General features: G+C 42.7%; 1 protein-coding gene across 1 annotated transcript in view; it reads left to right on the top strand.

Annotated features, from left to right (window-relative positions):
- Nucleotides 1-400: 400 nt before the first annotated feature.
- The window catches only part of DYM (dymeclin), a 693,305-nt gene continuing 668,342 nt past the window's right edge, over nt 401-25,363 (top strand). The window contains exons 1-2 of the mRNA XM_030192928.1: nt 401-487; nt 13,409-13,603. Of these exons, the coding sequence (XP_030048788.1) occupies nt 13,464-13,603 (140 nt within the window). The 5' untranslated portion in view covers nt 401-487; nt 13,409-13,463. The remainder of the gene's footprint in view (nt 488-13,408; nt 13,604-25,363) is intronic.

Below are 25,363 nucleotides of genomic sequence, written 5' to 3' on the forward strand. Positions count from 1 at the left end.
TGTTAAATTAAAAAAAAAACAACTTTTGTCGTCTATATTTTAAGGCACTGCCTATCCAACTGAAACAGCTTAAGACTTGTTTCAGGTGGACCACGCATAGGCAGTCCCTTATTTCTAATAATCTTTTGCTATTGTTTTCAACAGCGTTTGCTATTGTTTTGGGTGTACTAAAACCGCGTCAAGCTCCGCCTACTGGCTTCAGCTCTTACAGTGGCCTAGGTAGACTCACTTCGTCTCCTATTAAACCTTCTTGATGAAGCAGCTGATTGTTTGTTATTATGGAAGTATACCAAGATGGCGGCTGCGCGGGAGCGACGGCTTCAACTTTGTGGCGTCATGCCGGCTCAGTTCTTAACCTCTTTGTCGCTCTCCTCTGACGTAACTTCCTATTTCCGGCAAGGCGGGACTCAGGGGGACGGGATAGGAGTTGTGGACGGGGCACTGGAGAAGGAAAGCTCAGCTGTGGGATTGTTGGTAGGCGTCTCAGGTATGATTTGGGGGGTGATGCCGAATCGCGGTGCAGGGAGAAGAGTGGAAGGCAGAGGGAGAGATGGCAGTCAACGGGGAGGGGAGACCGATCCCCAATGCGTGTGAGATGGGGTGCAAAAGGGTACTCGATTTGTGTTTTGGTATCTTTGGGCAAGGAAGAATTAGCGATCAGGGTATTTCCATTTAACTGTTAACTTTGTGTAAGAGAAGCAAACTGTGTAATACAAAAGAGAACCCCCCCCCACTCCCCCCGAAAGCATTAGCAATAGAAGTATCAGTGCCATGTAACTGTTTTTTTGCTGTGTGTATAGAGTGTCGTCAAGTACCATAACATGCAAAAGGAGATCAGTAATGTGGCAGAAATATACACGCTTATTTTGAACTATATTGGATTCTGCTGGCCTAATGAACTCCAGAGGGAAATTTTCTTTGGCACAATGCAAATATTAGGAGCATTAGCAGTGAATTTGGGAGACTGAGAAAATACACAACGTAGATAAGAAATACAGGCTGAGCCTTACATGTTTCTCTATTTTTGTGTAAAATCATATATGCAGTCTGGGCAATTTTTGCTTTTTATCAAAATAACATAAATTGTAAAGTGGCTGTCAGTTCCCCTGCAATGCTTGATGCTGCCTTCTAGTTTTCATATTTAGTGATTAAATTGTATTTATTTATTGTATGTATGAACGGTGACAAAGTTGTTGCTGATATAGATTGTTCAATTTTAAAAAGTATCATTTTATTCTTTTTCACGGAGAGGATGGTTGATGCCTTTAATGCCCTTCCGAGGGAAGCGTGGTGTAAAAAACAGTGACGGAATTAACACAGAAGGTCTCTAAGTAGAAAATGAATGGTATAAAAAACAAAAAAAAAAAAAGTTACATGTGTGTGTGCATGTCAAGTGGCACTTAAATGGCAAACTCCAGCTGTGAAGCACTAAGGCCGGAGCTGGGCAAGCTTGTATGGTCTGGGTCCTGTATATGGCAGTGGTCACTCATTATCAAATCATGATTAAACCACCGATGAATGTGATATAAAATACTTGATCATTGTCTCTTTTTGGCATTTCTTGGACATAGACTGTAGAAGTCCACTCGGACCTGTCCTTAGGTTCCAACTACTGAAGTTGCTATCGAAGCCCACTCCAGCCTATTCAAATCCGTTTGTGGGACATAGACTGTAAAAGTCTCCTTGGCATTGTCCTCGCATTCCAAATTACTGGAGTTTCCGTCAAAGCCTTCTCCAGCCCATCTAAACCGGATTGCCATATATGGGATCCAGACTGTACAGGCTTGCCCAGCACCAGTCTTAGTTCTTCAGGAGTTTGCCATCTAAGTGCCACTTGACATGAAAAAGAATTTCTTGACATTACTCATAAGTCTACCACCCCGAACCCTCAATTCATGTCCTCTAGTTTCACTGTTTTCCCTTCTCTGAAAAATTTGTTTCAAAATTAATACCTCTCAACAATTTAAACATCTGTATCATATCTTCCCTGTCCCTCCTCTCCTCTAGGGTATATATATTCAGGTCTTCCAGGCTCTTCTTATAACGTCTTTTGGTGCACATCCCATACCATTTTTGTTGCCTTCATCTGGACTGCTTCGTCTTTTTACATCCTTAGCAAGATATGGCCTTAAAAACTGAATACAGTTCTCCAAGTGGTGCCTCACCAGTGATTTGTACAGGGGCATCGACAACTCTTTTCTTCTGCTGGTTACATGGAAATGTGGCCACGTCGGGCATTCTGATTAAATAAAATTGGTTTTGTCAACACAGTGGTCTGCCCTGTTTTTTGTTTGAACTATCTGCATGGACATAAGTAAATAAGTATTGCCACACTAGGACAGATTGAAGGTCCATCAAGCCCAACATCCTGTTTCCAGCAGTGGCCAATTCAGGTCACAAATACCTGGCAAGATCCCCAAAAGCTCAATACATTTTATGCTGCTTTTTCTAGAAATAAAGAGTGAGTTTTCCCCAAGGTCATTTTAATTATGGTCTATGGACTTTTCCTTTGGGAAGCCATCCAAACCTTTTGTAAACCCTGCTAATCTAACTGCCTTTACCACATTCTCTGGCAACAAATTCCAGAGTTTAATTACACGTTGAGTGAAGAAAACTTTTCTCCAATTCGTTTAAAATTAACTACTTTGTAGCTGCATTCCATGTCCCCTAGTCCTAGTATTTTTGGAAAGAGTAAACAAACGATTCACGTCTACCCGTTTCACTTGTTTTATAGACCTTTATCATATCTCCCCTCAGCCGTCTTTTCTCCAAGCTGAAGAGCCCTAGCCACCAACCTTTGCTCATAGGGAAGTCGTCAAATCCCCTTTATCATTTTTGTCGCCCTTCTCTGTACCTTTTCTAATTCTGCTATATCTTTTTTTTGAGATGCGGTGACCAGCATTGTACACAGTATTTGCGGTTAGGTCACACCATGAAGCAATACAAAGGCATTATAACGTCCTTATTTTTGTTTTCCATTCCTTTCCTAATAATACCTAATATTCTATTTGGTTTTAGCAGCAGGAAGGAGGCGGCCCTCCCAGGGACATATTTAGGTTGGGGGAGAAAAAGTAGGCACTTAGGGGTCATTGCAAAGTGTGCAGGGTGAACAAAGCTTTAGTGCACAATTTTGTGTAGCTAAGCCCTTGCAAAACCTTGCACTGGTTACTGCCACACATATTAAAATCAGTGGTAGTGAGGCTATTAGCTTTTCTGCACAGATGCAGAGAAGTGTGCAGAAGTTTGAGAGAGTATTCTTCTGAAGAATTTCTTGCTTGTTTCTTCTCTTTACTATCAGCATATAAGAACTACCTTTTTAAAAAAAAAAAAATGTTTAATCTACGTAGAGTATAAAAAACCCAAACAAACTAAAAACATAAGGGGAGTTCATTTTATTGTAGTCACAGGGTTCTGCTGTAGCTGCAGCTTGAGCTATGCACAGATCTGAGCCCTAAAAAATTGTTTTTGAAATTTTAGTACCATAACTTTCAGGATTATTGGTAACTAGTAAGAAATGGCCGTTTCTGGCAAAAATGAAACGGGCGCTAGCAGGGTAATTCCCCCCCCCTGTCCTCCCTCCCGAGTTGCAGACACCCCCTCCGTGCCTCCATTCCGAGTTGCACACCTCTCCTCTTCGTCCCTTCGTCCCTCAGTGGCGTGGTTGCGAGGGCCGCCCCGCCCTCAACGTCATCGCGTTTTGACGCGAGGGCCGCCCCGCCCTCAACATCATCGTGTTTTGACGCGAGGGCGGAGCTACAGTGACTGGAGCCTGCAGGCCAAACCGGATATCTCGGGCGCCTCAAGTTTCCGGCTTGAGGCTTCAAAGTGCCTTTTATATATATAGATATTGTACTCTTTCTTAAAACCCTCATTAAATAAAAAAATAACTTCCCAACCTTTGTCTTGTATGGATTGGACAGTTTGTAATTTCTGATTCAATTCTTTATGCTTTTGTTTCTGTTGTATCCACACAGTGGTGAATGCATATTCTGGATTTGTTTTTCATGTTTGTAGTTGTAATGTGTTCAGTGCTTCTGTCATTAATTCTTTGTATTCTAATAGGTTAGGATCTGCATGTGACCCTTTCCATTCAGTCACTGAAGTGGGGACAGATGTTTACATTGGTGCTTGTAGTGACACGTGCTTTAATCTCAGACACTGTCCCTATTGGCCCCTTTACTTTCTCTTTTAGAATTGTGAGTTCTTGCTCCCATTTCCCGGCTCAGAGCATGCTCTGCCCTTCCCCTCCTGGAAAGTGGAACTTTTTTTCACCATCACCCCTTTATCAGCCAACACTTTTTGCCTAACTTCTCAATTTCCTCTCTGTTATGAATTACATAGCTCTACCTCTGTAATTTAATTAACCCATTCTTTAGACACTCCAAATCTTCCTCTTTTCAATATTGTCAGCAGTTATGAATCGGTCTCTTACCCAGCAGCAGAAGGAGTTCTAATTTCAGCTTCTGTTTGCAGTAAGTAGATTGTTCGTTCTTATGTTGCAGTAAACAGTTCTTCCTTGTGGATGTTGTGCTGCTGGTTTACCTCTCTGGATAAAACATGCTTAATAAGGCCAGAACAGTGAAAAAATGTTTCAAAAAGGAGGGATTCCTAACTTTTTTTTTTTTTGTTCCTGCACCCTTATCCAAAGGTAGCGTCCGTGGTTTCATCACGTCCTACATTTGTTGACGAGACAATTGTGCAGGGCTGAATGTTACTAGCATAAACACTGCTCCCCTGAATTGCAGTTGACATGCAGAAGACAATAAAAGTTTTATAGTGTGCAACTGAGTAAAAGCAAAGAAAACCTGTTTTACCAATTTATTTACATCCTCATCAAACCGGGGTAAAAAGTTATTTAGCGTCTCTTCACAGCTGAATTCACTTATCTGTTCATTCATTACCAGCGTCAAATCTGTCTCTTCTCCAGATTCTCTGGCTTGTCACTTTTTGTGCAAAGATTTGTTCCCTTCAGTCCTTCTTCACTTAGGTTGATGCAGACCTCTTCTTGGGCCACCTTAAACATGCCTTCCCTCTCCTCCCTTTCTAGAACCTTCTCCGCCTTGAACATGTCTACCTGCTCCCTCGATCTCATTCCTCCAAAGTGGTTGAAAGCCATAGTTTGGGTCTCTTTCGTTTGACCCACCAGACTGTGACTCGTGGAGTGGTATTTTCAGTATGATGTCTAAATCTGATTTTGTGAAAAATGTGATACTGGAAGATTTTCTGGTTTGAAAATGGCCAGCTCTTTGTTTTGAAAATGGCCATTCACTAAACATTTTTGTGCTCAGTGCATCTTATCTTTTAAGACCATTTTTTGGGGAAGAAAAAAAAGTCCAAGGGAAAAACTCCCCAAAACAAGCCATTGGGATGTCTGTGTGGCCAGTCTACTAAGAATTCTGGCCCCCATACATCTCAGCAGAGCAGTGGGGCACTGCAGTGGACTTCATATAAAAGGTCCTTGGGTACACATCTCACGGATACCCCCTTATATTGTATGGTGAGCCCTCCAAAACCCATCAAAAATCTACTGTACCCCACTACAATGTGGGTGGAGGAGTAGCCTAGTGGTTAGTGCAGTGGACTTTGATCCTGGGGAACTGAGTTCAATTCCCACTGCAGCTCCTTGTGACTCTGGGCAAGTCACTCAACCTACCATTGCCCCTGGTACAAAATAAGTACCTGAATATATGTAAACCGCTTTGAATGTAGTTGCAAAAACCTCAGAAAGGCAGTATATCAAGTCCCATTTCCCTTCCCTACAATAGCCCTTATGCCTGCAGGCACAGTAGGTCTTTGGAGGACTCATATTTCCACCAGAAGTGTACAAGTTAGTGAGATATGGGCCTGGGTCCCTTTCTTTGCAGTCCACTGCACCAACTACACTACTTCAGGGACCTGCCTGCTGCTCTAATAGGCCTGGCCAGAACATCTGAATCTGTCATAGAGGCTGGTATGTACTGTGTCTTTCATATATTTGGAGAGTGGGAAAAGGGTCAGTGACCACTGAGGGAGTAAGAGGGGGCATGCCTTCAACCCGCCAGTGGTCATCTCATTGCTTAGGGCAACGTTTTGTGACTTAGGTGTCACTAAAATGGGTTTAGACCAAAATGTCTAGTGAAATGGAGGAGTAGCCTAATGCTTAGTGCAGCGGGCTTTGATCCTGGTGAACTTGGTTTGTTGATTCCCACTGCAGCTCCTTGTGACTCTGGGCAAGTGACTTAACCCTTAATAAGTACCTTTCTGTAATATGTGAACCACTTTGATGGTAACCACAGAAAGGCATTACATCAAGTCTCATACCCTTTACCCTCTTAGCCCTGGACGTTTTTGCTTTGCTAGAAAATTGTCCAAGTTTTAGGAACACCCATATCCCCCCCCCCACCCTTTCCCAGTGATTTGGACACACTGCAGAGAAAAATGTCTCCAATCTGAGTTTTGAAAATCATGTAAATTACATTTTTGAGATGTTTTTCTCTTTTGAAAATGAGCTCCATAGTCTCTCCTCAGGTACTCTTCTCTCATCCAGTCCTGAAAAAACTACACTAGATCCTAGCTCACCAGCTAGCTATTGTTCCATCTCAAATCTCCCTTTTCTATCTAAACTGACAGAAAAGGTTGTTTTTCACCAGCTTATTTCTCGTGCTGAAACAATATCTGCTCTACATCCTCGCCAATCCGGATTTAGTACTGAACACAATGTGAAAACAATCCTTGCCTCCCTTCTTAGTGAAATTCATAGTAACGGAGACAATGGCAGTCTCACTCGATTTTTTCTGCAACCTTTGATTTGGTCCATCATTCAGTGCTGCTACATAGAGTTTCATCTATTGGTATCAGAGGCCAAGTGCTGAACTGGTTCTCTTCTTTCCTTCAGGTTCACTCTTTCAGGGTCTCACTATTGCACTGTACTTCATCTTCAGATGTGTGGAATACTCAGGGCTCCATTCTTTCCCCAGTTCTATTTAACATCTTTCTCAGTCCCCTGGCAACCTTGATAAAAATCATTGTCGTAGTGCATTTTACTATGCTGACGATATTCTTTTGGTTCACTACATAGCTGATCTTGCTACTGAAATTGACATAACTCCACTGCAACACTATCTAACAAAGGTAGCCACCTTGCTGAAAGATAACCATCTTGTACTTAATCTGGACAAAACTGCTACCTGTTAGATTACTTCTCACTGCTCCCTTCCTTAGTTCCCATTCTTTTTGACTCACCAATCCCAGTGATGGAATCTGTTTTTGGCATCTAGAGGTTATTCTCAACTCCCAACTCACCTTCTCGTATCAAATCTTCTCCATTCATAAATCAGGCTTTTTTTTGCCTTCTAAATTAAGGTCAATCAGAAGTACCTTTGACTTCCATGCCTTTGTCAGAGCCAAATTTGGCTATTGTAATGTTATATACTGGGCTCACTCAATCCAGTTTCAGATGGCTTCAGTCCCTTCAGAACATAGCCGTTCATCTTATCTGCAGAACCAAAAAAAATTCAGTTGTGTCACCCATATATTTCTACAACTTCATTGGTTACCAGTGAAATATAGTATTGAATTTAAGATCATGGTTTTGACTTTCAAGGCATTACATACCTGCAACTCTGTCTTCTCTCACAGTCCCATATATTCCTACCTTCGTACTCCACTCTTAATTATCATAGACTGGTTCTCCTTGTTTTCTCCTGTGCAAAATCAGAATCTACATGTCATCAGGTGTTCGTTTTGTTTTTTTTTTCTTGCTCTCTACCTTTGGCATAACCTGCTTTTGCCCATCCATTCTGAACCCTCATATAAGTCCTTCCAGGCATTATTAAAAACCCATCATTTGGGTCTAACCTTCAGAGAACGCTGGATGCTTGGATGACTGCCTTACCCACTTGCAGACACAGTGCTTGCTCTTGTTACTGGTTTATGTGCGTTTCCTATCGTACTTATTTTGTTCCTTTCCCTTTCTGTGTTTTTAGATTGTTTCGCAAAAAAGATAGCAAATACTAAATAAATGATAAACCAGCTACATATGTTGCTGTTGGTTGCTAACGATGCTAACATCACTAAAATTACAGTAGTACACAGTTATGCTTCCAATAGGCTTCAAACAGGCAGCTGAGAAGGGCTTTAATTTATCAAAGCTTTCTAGGTTAAGTGAAAGCTTTGATAAATTAAAGCCCTTCTCAGCTGCCTGTTTGACTTCTTCCTGCACTCTTTTAACAAGTTATCCGAGTAGAACATTAAAGTTGATGAAATACAGTTTCTGGAAAAAAGGCACCTATCTTAAAATCCATTGTAAGCCTGCTGGGATAAGCTGTGTGGGGAAATTCGGAAACTAAAAGTGCATTAAGAGAGAGCAAAGGTCTCAGCAAAACTCATAAAAAGAATTAAAAAGAGACGTTTCTCTTAGTCCACATATTTCCAAGCAGCCTCTGAATCTGATTGCTCTCTGCAAGCGTGGTCCAATGTACATATAGAGGTCCTTTTACAAAGCTGCGGTAAAACAATGGCCTGCGGTAGTGTGGGTGTGTCTTTTAGGCGAGCACTAGGTTTACTGCGGCTGAGAAATAGGCGTGCGCTAATATTAAAACTAGCACGTACCTATTTATGGCCTGAGCCCTTACCGCCACTCATTGACCTAGCGGTAAGGGCTCACACGCTACCCTCGTGGTAATCATGCAGCGTGTGCTAATGTGGACACACTGCTGGTTACCTTCAGGAACACCCTCGTGGTAGAAAATTTTCTACTGCGATGTTCGGTGCGTGCCAAACCCAGAATTATCGCCAGGTACACACGCTACCCCGGCGGTAGTGCCGATTGGGTGTGCGCTTCTCGCGAATTTGCTCTCCCGCACCGTTATAAAAGGGCCCCATAGTTTCAAGCAATGGCAGAAAATGATTTGATAAGGACATAAAAACTGAGTCAAAAGATAATCTACTACACAAATCAAAGGGAGGAAGAATCAGGAAATACGAACCATATCAAGAAGGTCCTCCACCTTTTAAATCGTAAGCATCAGAATGAAAATATAGAGGAATCTCTTAAATTAAACATAGGAGGAAAAAGCCTTAAAGAGCTCAGTACTAAAAACTGTCTTTAGAGCTATTCATTTTTCATCATCGGCATTAAAAAAAAAACCTCCTTTCAACAGACAAAAAATTAAACATAACTTAACTTTCTGGTCTGCATGCAGCGCTCTTTTCTTGGTGCCAGAGATCAAATGAATCAAAGCCCACGTGCAGCGATTGCCAGCGTTTCGTTGGAGCTGCTTCAGGGCATGATACAATCATGCTGCAATGATACAGCATGATACAATCAATGTTACTAAGCTACGCTGACTACTGCAACGGAATATACGCGGGATCCTAAAGAAACTGCAGACTGCTCAGAACACGGCAGCTAGGCTTATCTTTGGTAAAACACGATTTGATAGTGCGAAACTATACTTTCATTAATGGCATGTAGGTTAAAAGTTCAATTTCACATGTCTGTGCCAGTGAGGACCCTATCAGGGATTGTGTTGTCCTTTGCAAATCCATGTGAAGAAAAATTTTAGAGAGGACATATCAATAGAAATCAAACAAAATAAAACATGGAAAAGAAAATAAGATGATACCTTTTTTATTGGACATAACTTAATACATTTCTTGATTAGCTTTCGAAGGTTGCCCTTCTTCCTCAGATCGGAAATAAGCAAATGTGCTAGCTGACAGTGTATATAAGTGAAAACATTCAAGCATTACTATGACAGTCTGACAGGGTGGGAGGATGGGGGTGGGTAGGAGGTATGCATGGGGACATCAAAGCATATCATTGATATTCTAACAGGATGGGTGTGGATAGGTGAGGGGAGGGTGATCAACAGAGACATACAGCTTTATGGTTTATAATGGGCTAGGAACCCCAGATCCTTGTTAAGTCCTTTCTGTTGGGTGTTAAAATATTCAATCATTCTGACTTCAAAGGTCTTATGTTCTTGTATGGTTTTAAAGTTACCTTTGAGGATGTAATGGGCACTGCGATGTCCCCATGCATACTTCCTACCCACCCCCCTCCTCCCACCCTGTCAGACTGTCATAGTAATGCTTGAATGTTTTCACTTATATACACTGTCAGCTAGCACATTTGCTTATTTCTGATCTGAGGAAGAAGGGCAACCTTCGAAAGCTAATCAAGAAATGTGTTAAGTTATGTCCAATAAAAAAGGTATCATCTTATTTTCTTTTCCATGTTTTATTTTGTTTGATTTCTATAGATTCTACATGGAATGTTGCTATTCCACTAGCAACATTCCATGTAGAAGTCGGCCCTTGCGGATCACCAATGTGGCCGCGCAGGCTTCTGCTTCTGTGAGTCTGACGTCCTGCACGTACGTGCAGGACATCAGACTCACAGAAACAGAAGCCTGCGCAGCCTTCTACATGGAATGTTGCTAGTGGAATAGCAACATTCCATGTAGAATCTCCAATAGTAGCAACATTCCATGTAGAATTTCAAAGAGTAGCAACATTCCATGTAGAATCTCCAATAGTAGCAACATTCCATGTAGAATCTCCAATGGTATCTATTTTACTGTCATAGTAATGCTTGAATGTTTTCACTTATATACACTGTCAGCTAGCACATTTGCTTATTTCCGATCTGAGGAAGAAGGGCAACCTTCGAAAGCTAATCAAGAAATGTATTAAGTTATGTCCAATAAAAAAGGTATCATCTTATTTTCTTTTCCATGTTTTATTTTGTTTGATTTCTATTGATAACCTTAAGAGTGGACTAACATGGCTACCACACTCCTCTACTTAAGAGAGGACATACAAATCGGAATTGAGACATCCAAGCTGGGGCATCTCAAGTTTCACTGTCATCTTAGAACAGGATCTGCTGATGTAGAGCCTGTTCTAAAAAGAATGTGGAGAAATGAATGTAGATTCATTGTAGATTCATAAAACATCTAAAATAACACGTCAACATGGGTACATAAACATTTGTTATGAAATAGCATCACAGACATTTATGTGCTGATACAAAATAAATGCTTGTCAGTCATTTTAGAAGCATAAACACTTATTTTTCCTGCAGCGCTCACAGAGCTCAGTATCCCATGCCAGTTTTGCTTTCAAGGAGAACGTGGGCCACTGGGGGATTAAGGAGTCCTTTTACTATGGTGTGCTAATAATTAGCATGTGCGGAAAACTGTGCAGCCTATTTTATACCTATGGGCATGCTTGGCACTTAAAGCTCACGAATTCGGTAGTGCATGCTAAATCCTTTAGTAAAAGAACCCCTGAGGGGCAACCTCCCTTAATTACTACAATAGAGTGCTGCTTAACGGGAACATTTTTCTGAAACCTACATGTCCCGAGTGACAGGTTTAAATCCTAATGTCAGTCCTTTTGAACATAGATGTGCATTCTCCTTCTAAGATGGGCAATCAAACATATAAATGGCAAGTGACCGAAACACCTGCAAATGCGCAGTAGAGACTTCCCTCTCTGTCCCGCGTCAAGACGTGATGACGGAACAGAGAGGGAAACTGCGCTGAGGAGTGCACCACACGGAAGGGGAGGGAGGGAACCACCGAGGTCACTACCGCTCCCCCCCAGGTCGCCGCTACTGTTCCCCCCCCCCCCCCCGAGGACGCTGCCGGCCCCCCTCCACCCGGGCCGGGCCCTCTCTTCTCCATTGAACTTACAGCGCCGAAACCGCAGCAGGCAGATCAGCTCCCGTCGGCCTTCCTTCCCTGTCTATGCCTGCTGCGGTTTCGGAGGTGAGGCGCTGTACGTTTAATGGAGGGGGGGCGGTGGCGACCTGGGGGGGGGGGGGGAGAGGGGAGGCCAGGAGAAATGCTGGACATGGGAAGTCTCAGAAGGAGGGGGGCCTTGGAGCTGGGAGGGCTGGACGGAGGGGAGCCTTGTAGCTGGGAGGGAGGGGGGCCTTGAAGCTGGCTGGGAGGGAGGGACAGAGGGGGGGCCTTGGAGCTGGGAGGGAGGGCGGGGAGCCTTGGAGCTGGGAGGGAGGGACAGAGGGCCTTGGAGCTGGCAGGGAAGGAGGGAGGATGCTGGACATGGGAGGTCAGAAGGAGGGGGGCCTTGAGGCTTGGAGGGAGGGACAGAGGGGGGCCCTTGGAGCTGGAAGGGAATGGGGCCTTGGAGCTGGGAGGAGGGGAGGGACTGGGGCCTTGGAGCTGGGAGGAGGGGAGGGACTGGGGCCTTGGAGCTGGGAGGGAAGGACAGATTGCCTTGGAGCTGGCAGGGAAGGAAGGAGGGCGGGGGGAGGGGGGCCTTGTAGCTGGTAGGGGAGGGAATGGGGCCTTGGAGCTGGCAGGGAAGGAGGGAGGGCGGGGGGCCTTGCAACTGGTAGGGGAGGGAATGGGGCCTTGGAGCTGGGAGGGAGGGAGTTAGACATCAAAATAGAACATACCAATACTCGCCTGTTTTAACGGACTTAACAGCTAGTACTGTTTATATTTTATGCCTGTCCAAAACACTTCCATGCCATATGCACATTTTTCAGTTTAACAGTTATACCCTAGCTTTATAAAATCAGGGTTTAGATGTTTGTGTACATGTAAAACCCGAATAGTGCTTCTAATATAAGCACAATAATTATTTCTAAATTGTATTGACAAACATTAGACATAGTGGTTGGTTACATAACATCAGATGGCTGTGTGGAAACCCTTCAAAGCATGTTCAATAATTATAGGCCAATTAGAGGGAAGCTTTAGTGAGGAGTTGGTGACTTCACAGTGTGCCATGGAGTTTTGTAAGCAAATGGGAGAGAGAAGAAACAAAAATAACCCCATCTGTCCCAGATCAATTTTTGTATATTCTATTCTTTCCAACCTAATGGAAGTTGGAAAGTTTTATATAGAAAGGGTTAAAAAAAATGTCTGTTTTGGTGCAAAAATAATTCTGAAAATTTATCAACACTGCTCAGATATGAAAATGGGCTAGATCAGACTGGGAGTTCAGAGAAATAAACGTATCCCCCTCAAAATAATAGACCATTGCATTTCTGTGGCAGGAGTTTAGTAGCACAGACGCTTAATACATACAATGAAGCATAGCAGAAAGGGAATTCTCCCTTTCAAACTGCTCCACATCCCTAAAAACCACTCCCTACAACTGCTCCAAGAAACACACACTGATATGAACATGCAGTTGGACTGAAAAAGAATTCCATGAACCATCCTTTGCACTCTCCCCCCTCCCCTTATTGGTGGGGGAGGGGGGAGAGTGCAAAGTGTTTATGCTTCTAAAATGACCATAGTGTAGAGACCATGTTAAAGAACCTAGGACCAAAGTCAAGATTCTCTGGGCTTGTGTTATGTTACTTCCTACATTTTCTATGGCACTGGAATTTGTCATCTTTTTTTTTTTTTTTTTTTTTTTTCAACACTATTTTTCTTTGTTCTAGGTTCACGTTGAAGGAATGAAGGTTTTTAAACAGAATTTGCCAACATAAATAGAAGATGGGAGCAAACAGCAGTACTGTTACTGAACTTTCTAAAAATGAGTACCTGAAAAAATTAGCAGGAACAGAGACTATTTCTGAAAATGATCCTTTCTGGAACCAGCTGCTATCTTTCAGCTTTGCTACCCCCACAAACAGGTAAGAAATAGCTCTTCATTGTGCAGGAACTGTGACACTTTAATGAATGGTGCTGTATTTAGGTCTTCTAATAAAAATAAAAGCAGTTGTACTCAAGCTTAAACAGAATCTTGGGTTTTAACTGGATCTTTGGAGGTGGTAGGTTACATGGAACATATTAAAGATATGTTTGTGTTTTTCAACAATAAAAATAGTTCATGTTTACTTCTGTGTTTTGGTAAAAATTTTAGTAATTTTAAAGCAACAATGCTAACAAATGACTGATACATTACATTTCCTATTTCTAATATTCCTCCTATACCATTAAGTTCAAGGCAGATTCCATATTAACAGACCAGAAGCACATCGAACTTAAAATATGAACAGTGATAGGTTTAAGAGGCTTAATCCCTGCGGTTGCAATCTGACTTAAATCACTTGTCTTCTGATTCTTGTTTTCAAAGCATATGTACTTCTCAAAAGGCCGAAATAGACATCAGAGTGGAGTGGAGTGGCCTAGTGGTTAGGGTAGTGGACTCTGGTCCTGGGGAACTGAGGAACTGAGTTCGATTCCCGGCACAGGCAGCTCCTTGTGACTCTGGGCAAGTCACTTAACCCTCCCTTGTCTGCTGCATTGAGCCTGCCATGAGTGGGAAAGCGCGGGGTACAAATGTAACAAAAAAAATCCATGTGCTTGAAACATCCAAGTACCGATTTTGCAAAAACAGAAAAAGGACATCCTGCAGTATGTCCAAATAGCAAGGGAGTGGGATGTTGTGGGTGTGTTTTGGTCAGGATTAGAGAGGGCCTGAAATCTGGATGTCCAAGTTCGATTACCGAAGGGGAAGAAATGTCCATGTTTAAAAAAGACATTCTTATTCTTGTTTCAGGCATGTCGAGGGTACAAAAAGGTGCCCTGATTAAATCCCCCAGTGACTCCTGTTCCTCCCCCCCACCGGTCTCCCTTGAAGCTTTGAAAAGAAATACTTCCTTAGCATCAGCAGATGAATCCAGATACTTGAGGGTTGTGCCCATCTACCAACAGGTGGAGAAAGAAAAGCTGAGTTCAGCTGTCTTATAGGACGGAATGCTCCTTGGCCAGTCAGTATTCTCTATGTCTAGCAGGTGGATGGATGGTCTCTCTCACATTCCTGGTCTCATCTGTTCGTGGCTCCTGTTCTGGGTCTCCCAGTTCAGTAGAGCTTAGGGGTGCCCAGCTGAGCAGTGCTGGCTTTACAGGGTACACCTGGGCCACTCCAGGTTCCTTCCCCACCCTCCTCCTCCCCTCTCCAGCCCTGTCTTCCATTCTCCTTCCTCATAGTAAAAAAATAAAAAGGAAGGAACAGTGGGTTTGCTTTAGCTATGGCTGTTCCTTGGAGAGGTGAGACTGCTGCTTCGGGCAGCTGGGTGATTCAGCAGACTCCATTGCTCTACCACAATTCTCCAGAAACTGATCTGTAAGGACACCACTTTCAGTCTCCTCAGCACTTGGGGTGAATGTTGCAATAGGTTGTTTTTACTTTCTGGCGGTGTTTTTGGTGAGCTACATAAGGACATTAACACAGCAGTTAATGGGGGGATTCAGGCCCCATTGCAGCAGCTATACCTGTTAAGCTGTTTATACCTGCACCGTTGGTATGCAGAGAATCTTGAGGTGGGGTGTTCCTCAGCACCCTCTGGATCCCTGTGTTTTCTTCAGCCTACCGCAGCCATTTAGTTTTTCTGGATGGGTGTAATTATTTTCGCATGTAGACTGCTGTGGCAGTTGTATCTGCAATGGAGGACATTTCCTCAGCTATTCTCCCTGCGCATTGCTTCAGCATTCTTTTGGGATCAAGCCCTGTTGTGATTGGGTCAGTTCGGCCACGGTTTTTGCCTGGATTCTGACATTGGTTACCCTCTGTGTGGGGATCCACGTGCTGTCAGCAGTACTACCAATTTTTTGCCCGGGGTGCTGGTCTCCTGTACTCCCCTCCTTTAGCAACTGAGAGTCCTCCCAGTTATGCTTCAGGGGCTGGTTTAGGGAGGTGTTGGCGACACAGTTGTCAGTTCTGGTGGCGGACTGCTTTCGTGCAGCCACAGAGGTGTGGTATTTCGGAAGCATCCAGTGAGTCTTCCATGCCTGGGACAATCCCCTGCTTCTGTTCCCACCTGTGGGGCGTCCTGCAGAGTGAAGCGGGTTCTCGCTTGCTGTGTCAATGTTTTCTGCTCTTCATTTTCACAGTGGAGATTGGAGTGTTTTCCAACCCTCATAACTCAAAATGAGGGGGCGCTTCTGCATCCCAACCTCCAATCTCTTGCTCTCACGGCCTGGATGTTGAGAGCGTAGACTTCGCCTCCTTGGGTCTGTCGGAGGGTGTCTCCTGAGTCTTGCTTGCTTCCAGGAAAGATTCCACTAACAAGAGTTACTCTTTTAAATGGAAGAGGTTTGTCGTCTGGTGTGACAGCAAGGCCCTAGACCCTCGCTTTTGTCCTACACAGACCCTGCTTGAATACCTTCTGCACTTGTCTGAGTCTGGTCTTAAGACCAACTCCATAAGAGTTCATCTTAGTGCAATTAGTGCTTATCATTACCATGTGGAAGGTAAGCCTATCTCTGGACAGCCTTTAGTTGTTCTCTTCATGAGAGGTTTGCTTTTGCCAAAGCCCCTCCACCAGTGTCATGGGATCTCAATGTCGTTCTCACCCAGCTGATGAAACCTCCTTTTTAGCCACTGAATTCCTGCCATCTGAAGTACTTGACCTGGAAGGTCATTTTCTTGGTGGCTGTTACTTCAGCTCATAGAGTCAGTGAGCTTCAAGCCTTGGTAGCCCATGCTCCATATACTAAATTTCATCATAACAGAGTAGTCCTCCGCACTCACCCTAAGTTCTTGCCCAAGATGGTGTTGGAGTTCCATCTGAACCAATCAATTGTCTTGCCAACATTCTTTCCCCATCCTCATACCCGCCCTGCTGAACGTCAGTTGCACACATTTTACTGCAAGCGAGCATTGGCCTTCTATCTGGAGCGGACAAGCCCATTCAGACAGTCTGCCCAAATGTTTGTTTCTTTTGATCCCAACAGAAGGGGAATAGCTGTCGGGAAACGCACCATTTCAAATTGGCTAGCAGATTGCATATCCTTCACTTACGCCCAAGCTGGACTGACTCTTGAGGGTCATGTCATGGCTCATAGTGTTAGAGCCATGGTGGTGTCAGTGGCCCACTTGAAGTCAGCCACTATTGAAGAGATTTGCAAGGCTGTGAAGTGGTCATCTGTCCACACATTCACATCTCATTACTGCCTTCAGCAGGATACCCGACACGACAGTCGGTTTGGGCAGTCGGTGCTGCAGAACCTGTTTGGGGTCTAGAATCCAACTCCACCCCCCTAGACCCATTTTTGTTCTGTTCCAGGCTGCACTCTCAGTTAGATGTTAATTTTCAGGTCAATCTATGTTATGTCCTCGCCATTGCGAGGCCCAATTGACCCTGTTTGTTGTTTTGAGTGAGCCTGGGGGTAGGGATACCCATATGTGAGAACAAGCAGCCTGCTTGTCCTCGGGGAAAGCGAAGATGCTTACCTGTAGCAGGCTGATTGTTCTCACCAACCCGCCCACCTCCCCTTTGGAATTGTCTCTTCCCTTGTCTTTGCTTGTAATTTGACTGAGGCACGTTCGCGCTTCGGGCGGGAAGACAGTCGCGCATGCGCACTGCAAACTTTGTTGCTAGGAAGATTCCGTTCCTGGGGCTGCCGTTGGACGTCACCCATATGTGAGAACAAGCAGCCTGCTGTCCTCGGAGAATACCTGCTACAGGTAAGTATCTTCGCTGTATGGATGGTTAAAGGTAAGGGGATTTGAAGGGTGTTGGGGGTATAGTTAGAACAAAATGTTACTGTATTTCTGTATTGTCTTCAATTTAAAAAAAATATATATATTTATTTTAAAAACCTATAGACCATGTAAAACTAGGTGGTTTCCAAAAATACATTCATGATCCACATCATAGCACAGGACAGTACATGGCAGAATACACTACAACAATTTCCCCACAACATCAGCAAAATGTTAAAAAAATGCCATTAATCCATTAATTTAAATTAAAGGTTTGGACAGATTCCTGGAGGCAAACTCCATAAGCTGTTAAAGTAGGCCTTGGAAAAGCCACTTCTTATTTCGGGGGGGGGGGGGGGGGGGGGGGTTGTTATATATCTAACTTGTGATCTAGAGTGGCCAGTGTTAGAAACAGGATATTCTAGGCTAGATGGACCTTTGATCTGACCCAGTATGGCAATTTTTATATTCTTATGGAGAAGGGAGAGATGGTAGAGCCCCCTTAAAGGGGGTAGAAACAGAATGGTGACGGTTGACAAAGGTGTCTGCTACTTTGTTCAGTGATGGTTTTGGCTCTCGTGTTTGACCTTTTTTAACAAACTGACTTTTATCAAATATCTATGCAGTAAACCAGTGCTTCTCAACCCAGACCTTGAGACACACCTAGTGCCATCAGGTTTTCAGGATATCTACAATGAATGTGCATGAGATACATTTGCATACCATGGAGGCAATACCTTCTAATCTCTCATGCATATTTATTTGTGGGTATCCTGAAAACCTGATGGCGTTAGGTGTGCCTCAAGGACTGGGTTGAGAAGCACAACAATATTCAAACACTTGAAGTAGGTGTTTATGAAAAATATAAATGTCACGTGACTGTGCAAGAGGTAAACACAGGCAAAACGAGAGAATTTCTTCATGGAATGTTATAGACCAAGTAAGGTATTGCAAAAGGTATGGAAAATGGACTGACTGGAATGTGCCCTGTGGTCATTATTTGCAGTTATATTTTCTTTTCAGTGTTAATAGTACTGCTGGTTTTCATTTAAAATGTTTACTTTCTTGCCAGGATGCATAAATGCATGAGTATTCCTGGCCTGACTACCTAATTAAGAGCATTTAAAATAGAATCTGATCAAGCAGATGACAGTTGGGAACACTAGATGGCACCCTTGCACAGCATTTGAAACAGAAGCATAATTCTGACAAATCATAGGGCCAGATGCACTAAACTTAACGAGCCAGCAACCTGATTTTTAAACTGGTTCTAGCCAGTTTAGCGCGCAGGTAGTAAACCGGGACATGCACAAAAGTGTTCGCCATTTTCCTGTCACGGTAGCAGCTAACAAAAACGGAATGCAAATGAGCTAATTACTATTATAATGTGAATGCGATGCGATGCACTATCGTTTCCGACCCCATGCACCGTGGAAAACCAAATGGGAGGTCTGCACCTCTCGTTGGGGCTGCTGTGAGCGGGGCCCATCGCAAACATCGGAAGAAAGAAAAACGTCCAAGTGCTCATCAGGGATGTCCTTTCAAGTGCATATGGACGTCCTTCACTCAAAAAAAGGATGTCCCTGACGAACACGTGGACGTTTTTTTTTCTTCAGATTTTGTGATGGGCGTCCTTTTTGGATGTGTTTTCTTACGTGCCCGAAATGACCACCGCCGGAGAGAATCGGGGATCTGGTCTGGTATGATTAAAGGAAAGAGAATTATCGGGTAAGAACATACTTTTCCTATGTGGGAACTTGCCAATCTATATTGCCTGATTAGCTAGCTCAAAATTTCTAATATCATCTTCAATAGCAGGCTATTCAAACTACATTACGTGCTAAATATATTGCACTCTAACCTCATAAAGTTAAATATACGGAGGAAAAGACTTTGGTGTATTTATCAGTACCTCATCAGTCTGTTGACTGTATTTTAAGGTTACTGAATCTTTCCATCAGTCTAAAAAACCTCCATCTCCTTTATTATACCTCTTTCTTTATCATTTTAAATAAATTTTTTAATAGTATTAATAGCGTCTTTATAGTAGTAGTACTTCTCGACAACAGTAGAAATTTAGGTTTATTGGCTTGGCTCAACGGAGCCTTTCCGTTTCACAAAGGTTGCTTCTTCAGGAGCTGCTGATATATATAATACCAAGATTCCTCCTTTTGTTTTGTGGAATGCAGTGGTATATTATAAAAATGCACTTAATTTTTTTTTATTGCTACTGTTTCAAAAATTGGTATTGAATAATGAGGGAAAAGCTTCCTTCATGCAGAAGTTCTGTCTAAAGTCAGTCTAAATGTGCCAACATTGTCCAGTTCTGTTGTATATATTTATTTCTTCCAGTCTGTGTGGTTGTAAAAGGCATTTTTTAAAAATCTTTGTCTCCTGCTACCTAATTAATGTGTTTATATATAGATGAGTGTGATTTTATTTTGAAGGCAAACAATACACCACGAAAATACAGTAGCCAACAGCACACTATTAGCTGCCAAGTTCATACAAAGTTAATTATTCAGTGGAAAATAAGGGCCCTGTTTACTAAGCTGCTCTATAGACGCACACACATTTTAGTGTGCGCTAATGATAGAGACATTTTTTTTTAATATATTGACAATATCAATGCTAATTTTCTTTGGTTCATAAAAACCTTCACTGATTCTCATGAAGTGCTCTAAAGCAGCTTTACAAAGATAAAGTAAAGTCGAGCACTTATCTGTTGCCCGACGGTGGCCCCATCCGTTTCGCTTGTGGGTTTTTTCAAGGGCTTAAATATATTGACAATATCAATGCTAACTTCAAATTTTCTTTGGTTCATAAAAACCTTCACTGATTCTCATGAAGTGCTCTAAAGCAGCTTTACAAAGGTAAAGTAAAGTAGAGCACTTATCTGTTGCCCGACGGTGGCCCCATCCGTTCGCTTGTGGGTTTTTTCAAGGGCTTAAATATATTGACAATATCAATGCTAACTTCAAATTTTCTTTGGTTCATAAAAACCTTCACTGATTCTCATGAAGTGCTCTAAAGCAGCTTTACAAAGGTAAAGTAAAGTCGAGCACTTATCTGTTGCCCGACGGTGGCCCCATCCGTTTCGCTTGTGGGCTTTTTCAAGGGCTGTGCTTCGACAGGGAAAGCATTGAGAAAATTTTTTTCCTCTCTCTTGATCTGACCATAACTTAGTGCAGCACTAAGTTATGGTCAATATATTGATATTGTCAATATAGTTAAAAAACATTTCTTATAAAAAGAGCAAAATTGTTAAAATCTATTTGGAAATAAATTAAAAGTTAAAATAATTCTTTCCAAGCAAGGTTTTTATGACCAGTGATGAACACCACGCCCCCAGTTAAAGCCGCTGAAAACTGAAAGTAAGCGGCCGGGCGTTTTGAGGTCTTTCCTTGCTTTTTAGAAATATTTTGTTAAAATCAAACATATTTCCATATAAATTTTATTGGATTCCTCTTTATATGTTCGTTGTTCCAGTTCAGTCCTTAATATGTTCACCTACAGCATTCTGTCGAGCCTCTTGCTTTGAGTTAATTAACAAAACGTACAGTGTGTCAACATGGCAAGACTTTTTAAAAAAAACATTTTCTTGGCTGTTTCACTCTTTTTATTGTATTGTTTCTAAAGATGAGTAAGAATGGGATCTAACATTAAATTGGTGAGTGGGGATATTGAGTTTCAGATGTATGTTTTGTGAAACTTGTGTCCCATTTTTTTTTTTAATAGAAGATAGAAAGTGGGACTTGGTGAACTGGTTAAAAGAGTTAATATTAGCTTGTGTTAAAAGTTCTGCTCTATATTCTCTGCATCTTATTTGATTACAGTTTGCTTACAAGAGTTTTTGATGTTCTATGGAATGTCAATTCTAGTGTTTAGTTTCATGATGCTACTTAAGAACATGAATTTTGCTATACTGGGACAGACCAAAGGTCCATCAAGCCTAGTATCCTGTTTCCAGTAGTAACTTTGGTCACAAGTACCTGGCAGATCTCAAAAGAGTGAAACAGATTTTATGCTGCTAATCCTAGAAATAATCAGTGGATTTTCCCAAGTCCATCTTGATAATGGCTTATGGACTTTTCTTTTAGGGAATTATTCAAATCTTTTTTTAAATCCTGCTAAGTTAACTGCTTTTACCACATTCTCTGGGAGTGAATTCCAGAGTTCAATTGCATTTTGAGCAAAGAAACTTTTTTTCTGATTTGTTTAAATTTACTGCTTGGTAGCTTCATTACATAAGAATAGTCATATTGGGGCAGACCAATGGTCCATCTAGTCCAGTATCTTACTTCCAGCAGTGGCCAAACCAAGTCACAAGTATTTGGCAGAAATCCAATTTGTATGCCCCCTAGTCCTTGTATTTTTGGAAAGAGTAAACAAGTGATTCACATCTACCTGTTCCACTCCATTCAGTAATTTATAGACTCTTAACATATATTCCCTTAGCCGTCTCATCTCTTCTCCATGCTGAAGAGCCCTAGCTTCTTCAGCCATTCCTCGTAGGGAAGTTGTTCCATCACCTTTATTAATTTAATTGCTAGGCAAGGTATAGTGTAGCTAAACCATTCCCAAGTAGAAGCTTTACTGGTAGACTATAAATTCTTAAGCAAATCTTCTTTATTGTAGTACTCATAATAAACAAAACAGTTCAGTCTCCCAGTCTCATAAGGTCCCCTTGCAATTTTTCACAATCCACTTGTGATTTAACAACGTTGGATAACATTTTCCAGAGACAGCAAGGTGGTAGAACTAGAGGACATGATTTGAGGTTGAAAGGGGGCCAACTCAGGAATAATGTCGGGAAGTATTTTTTCACTCAGAGGGTGGTAGTTACCTGGAATGCCTTTCCATGTGAAGTGGTGGAGATGCAAATGGTAATGGCATTCAAAAATGTTTTGGATAAACACAAAGTAATCCTGTTTGGAAGGAATGTATCCAAAGAAGCTTAGCAGAGATTAGGTAGCAATACCACTAATTGGGAAGTAAAGTCAGTGCTGAGCAAGACTTCTGTGGTCTGTGCCCTGATCGTGGCTAAATAGATTTGGATGGGCTGCAATGGAGCTCTTCAGGGGCTTTGACATCTTCAGAAATTTAGAACAAGTACAGTGCCTGACAGACTTCTACATTTTTGTGTACTGAGAACTGCAAGGACAAATCAAGATCAGGTATATATATGAAGTATCACATCATGCCATATGTAATGAGTTTATCTTGTTGAGCAGACTGGCTGGATCATAGCGGTTTTATCTGCGAACATCTACTATGTTACTATGATTCCTTTGTATTGGCACATTTAATTACCTCACTAGTTATTCCCATCTCTAGGGGGTCCTTTTACTAAGGTGTGCTGAAAAATGGCCTGTGATAGTGTAGGTGCGTGTTTTGGGCGCGCGCAGATCCGTTTTGCAGCACGTCTGCAAAAAATGCCTTTTTAACATTTTTGCCAAAAATGGACGTGTAGCAAAATCAAAATTGGAGCGTGTTCATTTTGGGTCTGAGACCTTACCGCCAGCGACTGACCTAGTGGTAAAGTCTCACGCGGTAATGGGCAGTAATGGCCTACGCGTGTCAAATGCACCTTGGCGCACGTCCGAAAATAAAACTTATTTTTTGAACACGTGTATCAGATGTGTGCCAAAAATGAAATTACCACAAGAGCTGCGTGGTAGCCAGGTGGTAACTCCATTTTGGTGCGCGTTGGGCGTTCGTAGACGCTTATGTGGCTTAGTAAAAGGGCCCCCAGATCATTTATAAATATGTTAAAAAGCAGCAGTCCCAGCACAGACCCCTGGGGAACCACATTATCTACCCTTCTCCATTGAGAATACTGACCATTTAACTCTACTGTTTTCTATCTTTTAACCAGTTTTTAATCCCCAGTAGGACACTACCTCCTATCCTATGACTTAATTTCCTCGACAGTTGTTCATGTGGTACTTTGTCAAATGTTTTTCGAAAATCCTCGACCGGCTCATCTTTAGCCACATGTTTATTCACCCCTTCAAAGAAATGTAGTAAATGGGTGAGGCAAGATTTCTTTTGTCTAAATCCATGTTGGTTTTGTCTTAATAATCCAGGCTTATGTATGTATGTGCTCTATAATTTTGTTCTTTAGAGTAGTCTCTACCAGTTTGCCTGTAACCAACGTCAGGCTCATCATTCTATAATTTCCCAGATCACCTCTGGAACCCTTTTTAAAAATTGGCATTACATTGGCTACCCTCCAGTCTTCTGGTACCATGCTTGATTTTATAGGTAAACTACATATTACTAACAATAACTCTTCAAGTTCATTTTTAAGTTCTGACACTACTCTGGAATGTCCAATACAGTCCAGGTGATTTGCTACTTTTTAATTTATCAAATTGCACCATTATATCTTCCAGGTTTACAGAGATTTTATTTGGGAGTTTTTTTCTGACTCATCAGCATTGAATACCATATCTGCCACTGGTATCTCCCTCACATCTTCCTCGGTGAAGAGTGAAGTAAAGAATTCATTAAATCTCTCCTCTGTGACCTTGTCTTCCCTGAGTGCCCCTTTTACCCCTCAGTCCAGCTGATTCTTGTAGTGGCTTCTTGCTTCTTTTATACCTAAAGTTTTTTTTTTTTTTTTACTATTTGTCTTTGCCTCCAATGCAATCTTCTTTTCAAAGTCTTTGCCTTCATTATCAGCGCTTTGCATTTGACTTGCCATTCTTTATGCTGTTTTCTATTATCTTCTGTTGGATCTGTCTTCCATTTTCTGAAGGATGTCCTTTTAGCTCTAGAGCAATTCCACAAAAGAATGGACATGATCCTTAAAAATTCCAATGAGATGTATAGAGTTGTATTATATATCATTTTGCAGAAATTCTTCCTTCAGAAATGAGCAGGAAAAAATAAGATTTCTCAAGTATAAATGAGTTATTTATTATATGACAAAGCTGCATGTTTTTCACATGAAATGGAAATGTTTACCATAGTTCTTGGAATGTATAATTAATGGCACACTAGAGGAAATATCAATCTTATACATACACTAGCCGTTAAGCCCGTTAAAACGGGCGAGTATTGGTATGGGGGTTTTCCAGGGCCCCCTTCCCTCCCTCCCAGTTCCAAGGCCCCATGTCGTCCCAGCTCCAAGGGCCCCCCTCCGTCCCTCCCAGCCAGCTCGAAGGCCCGCCTCCTTCCCTGCCAGCTGTAAGGCCCTCTGTCCCTCCCTCCCAGCTCCAAGGCCCCTCTCCGTCCCTCCCTCCCAGCTCCAAGGCCGCCCTCCTTCTAATACCTCCCATGTCCAGCATTTCTCCTGCCCTCCCCTCCCCTTCCCCCCGAGGTCGCCGCCGCCCCCCTCTATCCGGCCCGGGCCTTCTCTTCGCTATTGAACTTACATCGCCGAAAACGCAGCAGGGCATATCAGCTGAGCTGCTGTCGTCCTTCCTTCTCTGCCTGTGTCCCGCCCTCGCCGACGTTACATCACACGAGGGCGGGACACAGGCAGGGAAGGAAGGCCGACGGGAGCTCAGCTGATCTGCCCTGCTGCATTTTTGGCGATGTAAGTTCAGTAGCGAAGAGAGGGCCCGGGCCAGGTGGAGGGGGGGGGGGGGGGCGGCGGCGACTCCGGGTGGGGGGAGCGGTAGCGGCGACCTCGAGGGGGGAGCAGTTCCCTCCCTCCCCTTCGCGCAGTTTCCCTCTCTGTCCCGCCCTCATCATCACGTATTGACAAGGGGCGGGACAGAGAGGGAAGTCTCTACTGCGCATTTGCGGGTGAGTACAGTCACTCGCATTTTATATGTTTGATTTGAAAAAAATAATTTTATCCTTGTCCGGTAGCCCAGAGTATACAAAAATGCCTTCTAAACTTGCCTATGGTGGCTACAATGATTCCATTACCTTTGAACACATGAATTAATTTCACATGAAGTAGGGTATAGTACAAGTGTCAAAACTTGTGCTCAAAAACAGTTTCATG

The sequence above is a fragment of the Microcaecilia unicolor genome, chromosome 2 (genome assembly GCF_901765095.1).
Source record: "Microcaecilia unicolor chromosome 2, aMicUni1.1, whole genome shotgun sequence".
Classification (NCBI taxonomy): domain Eukaryota; kingdom Metazoa; phylum Chordata; class Amphibia; order Gymnophiona; family Siphonopidae; genus Microcaecilia; species Microcaecilia unicolor.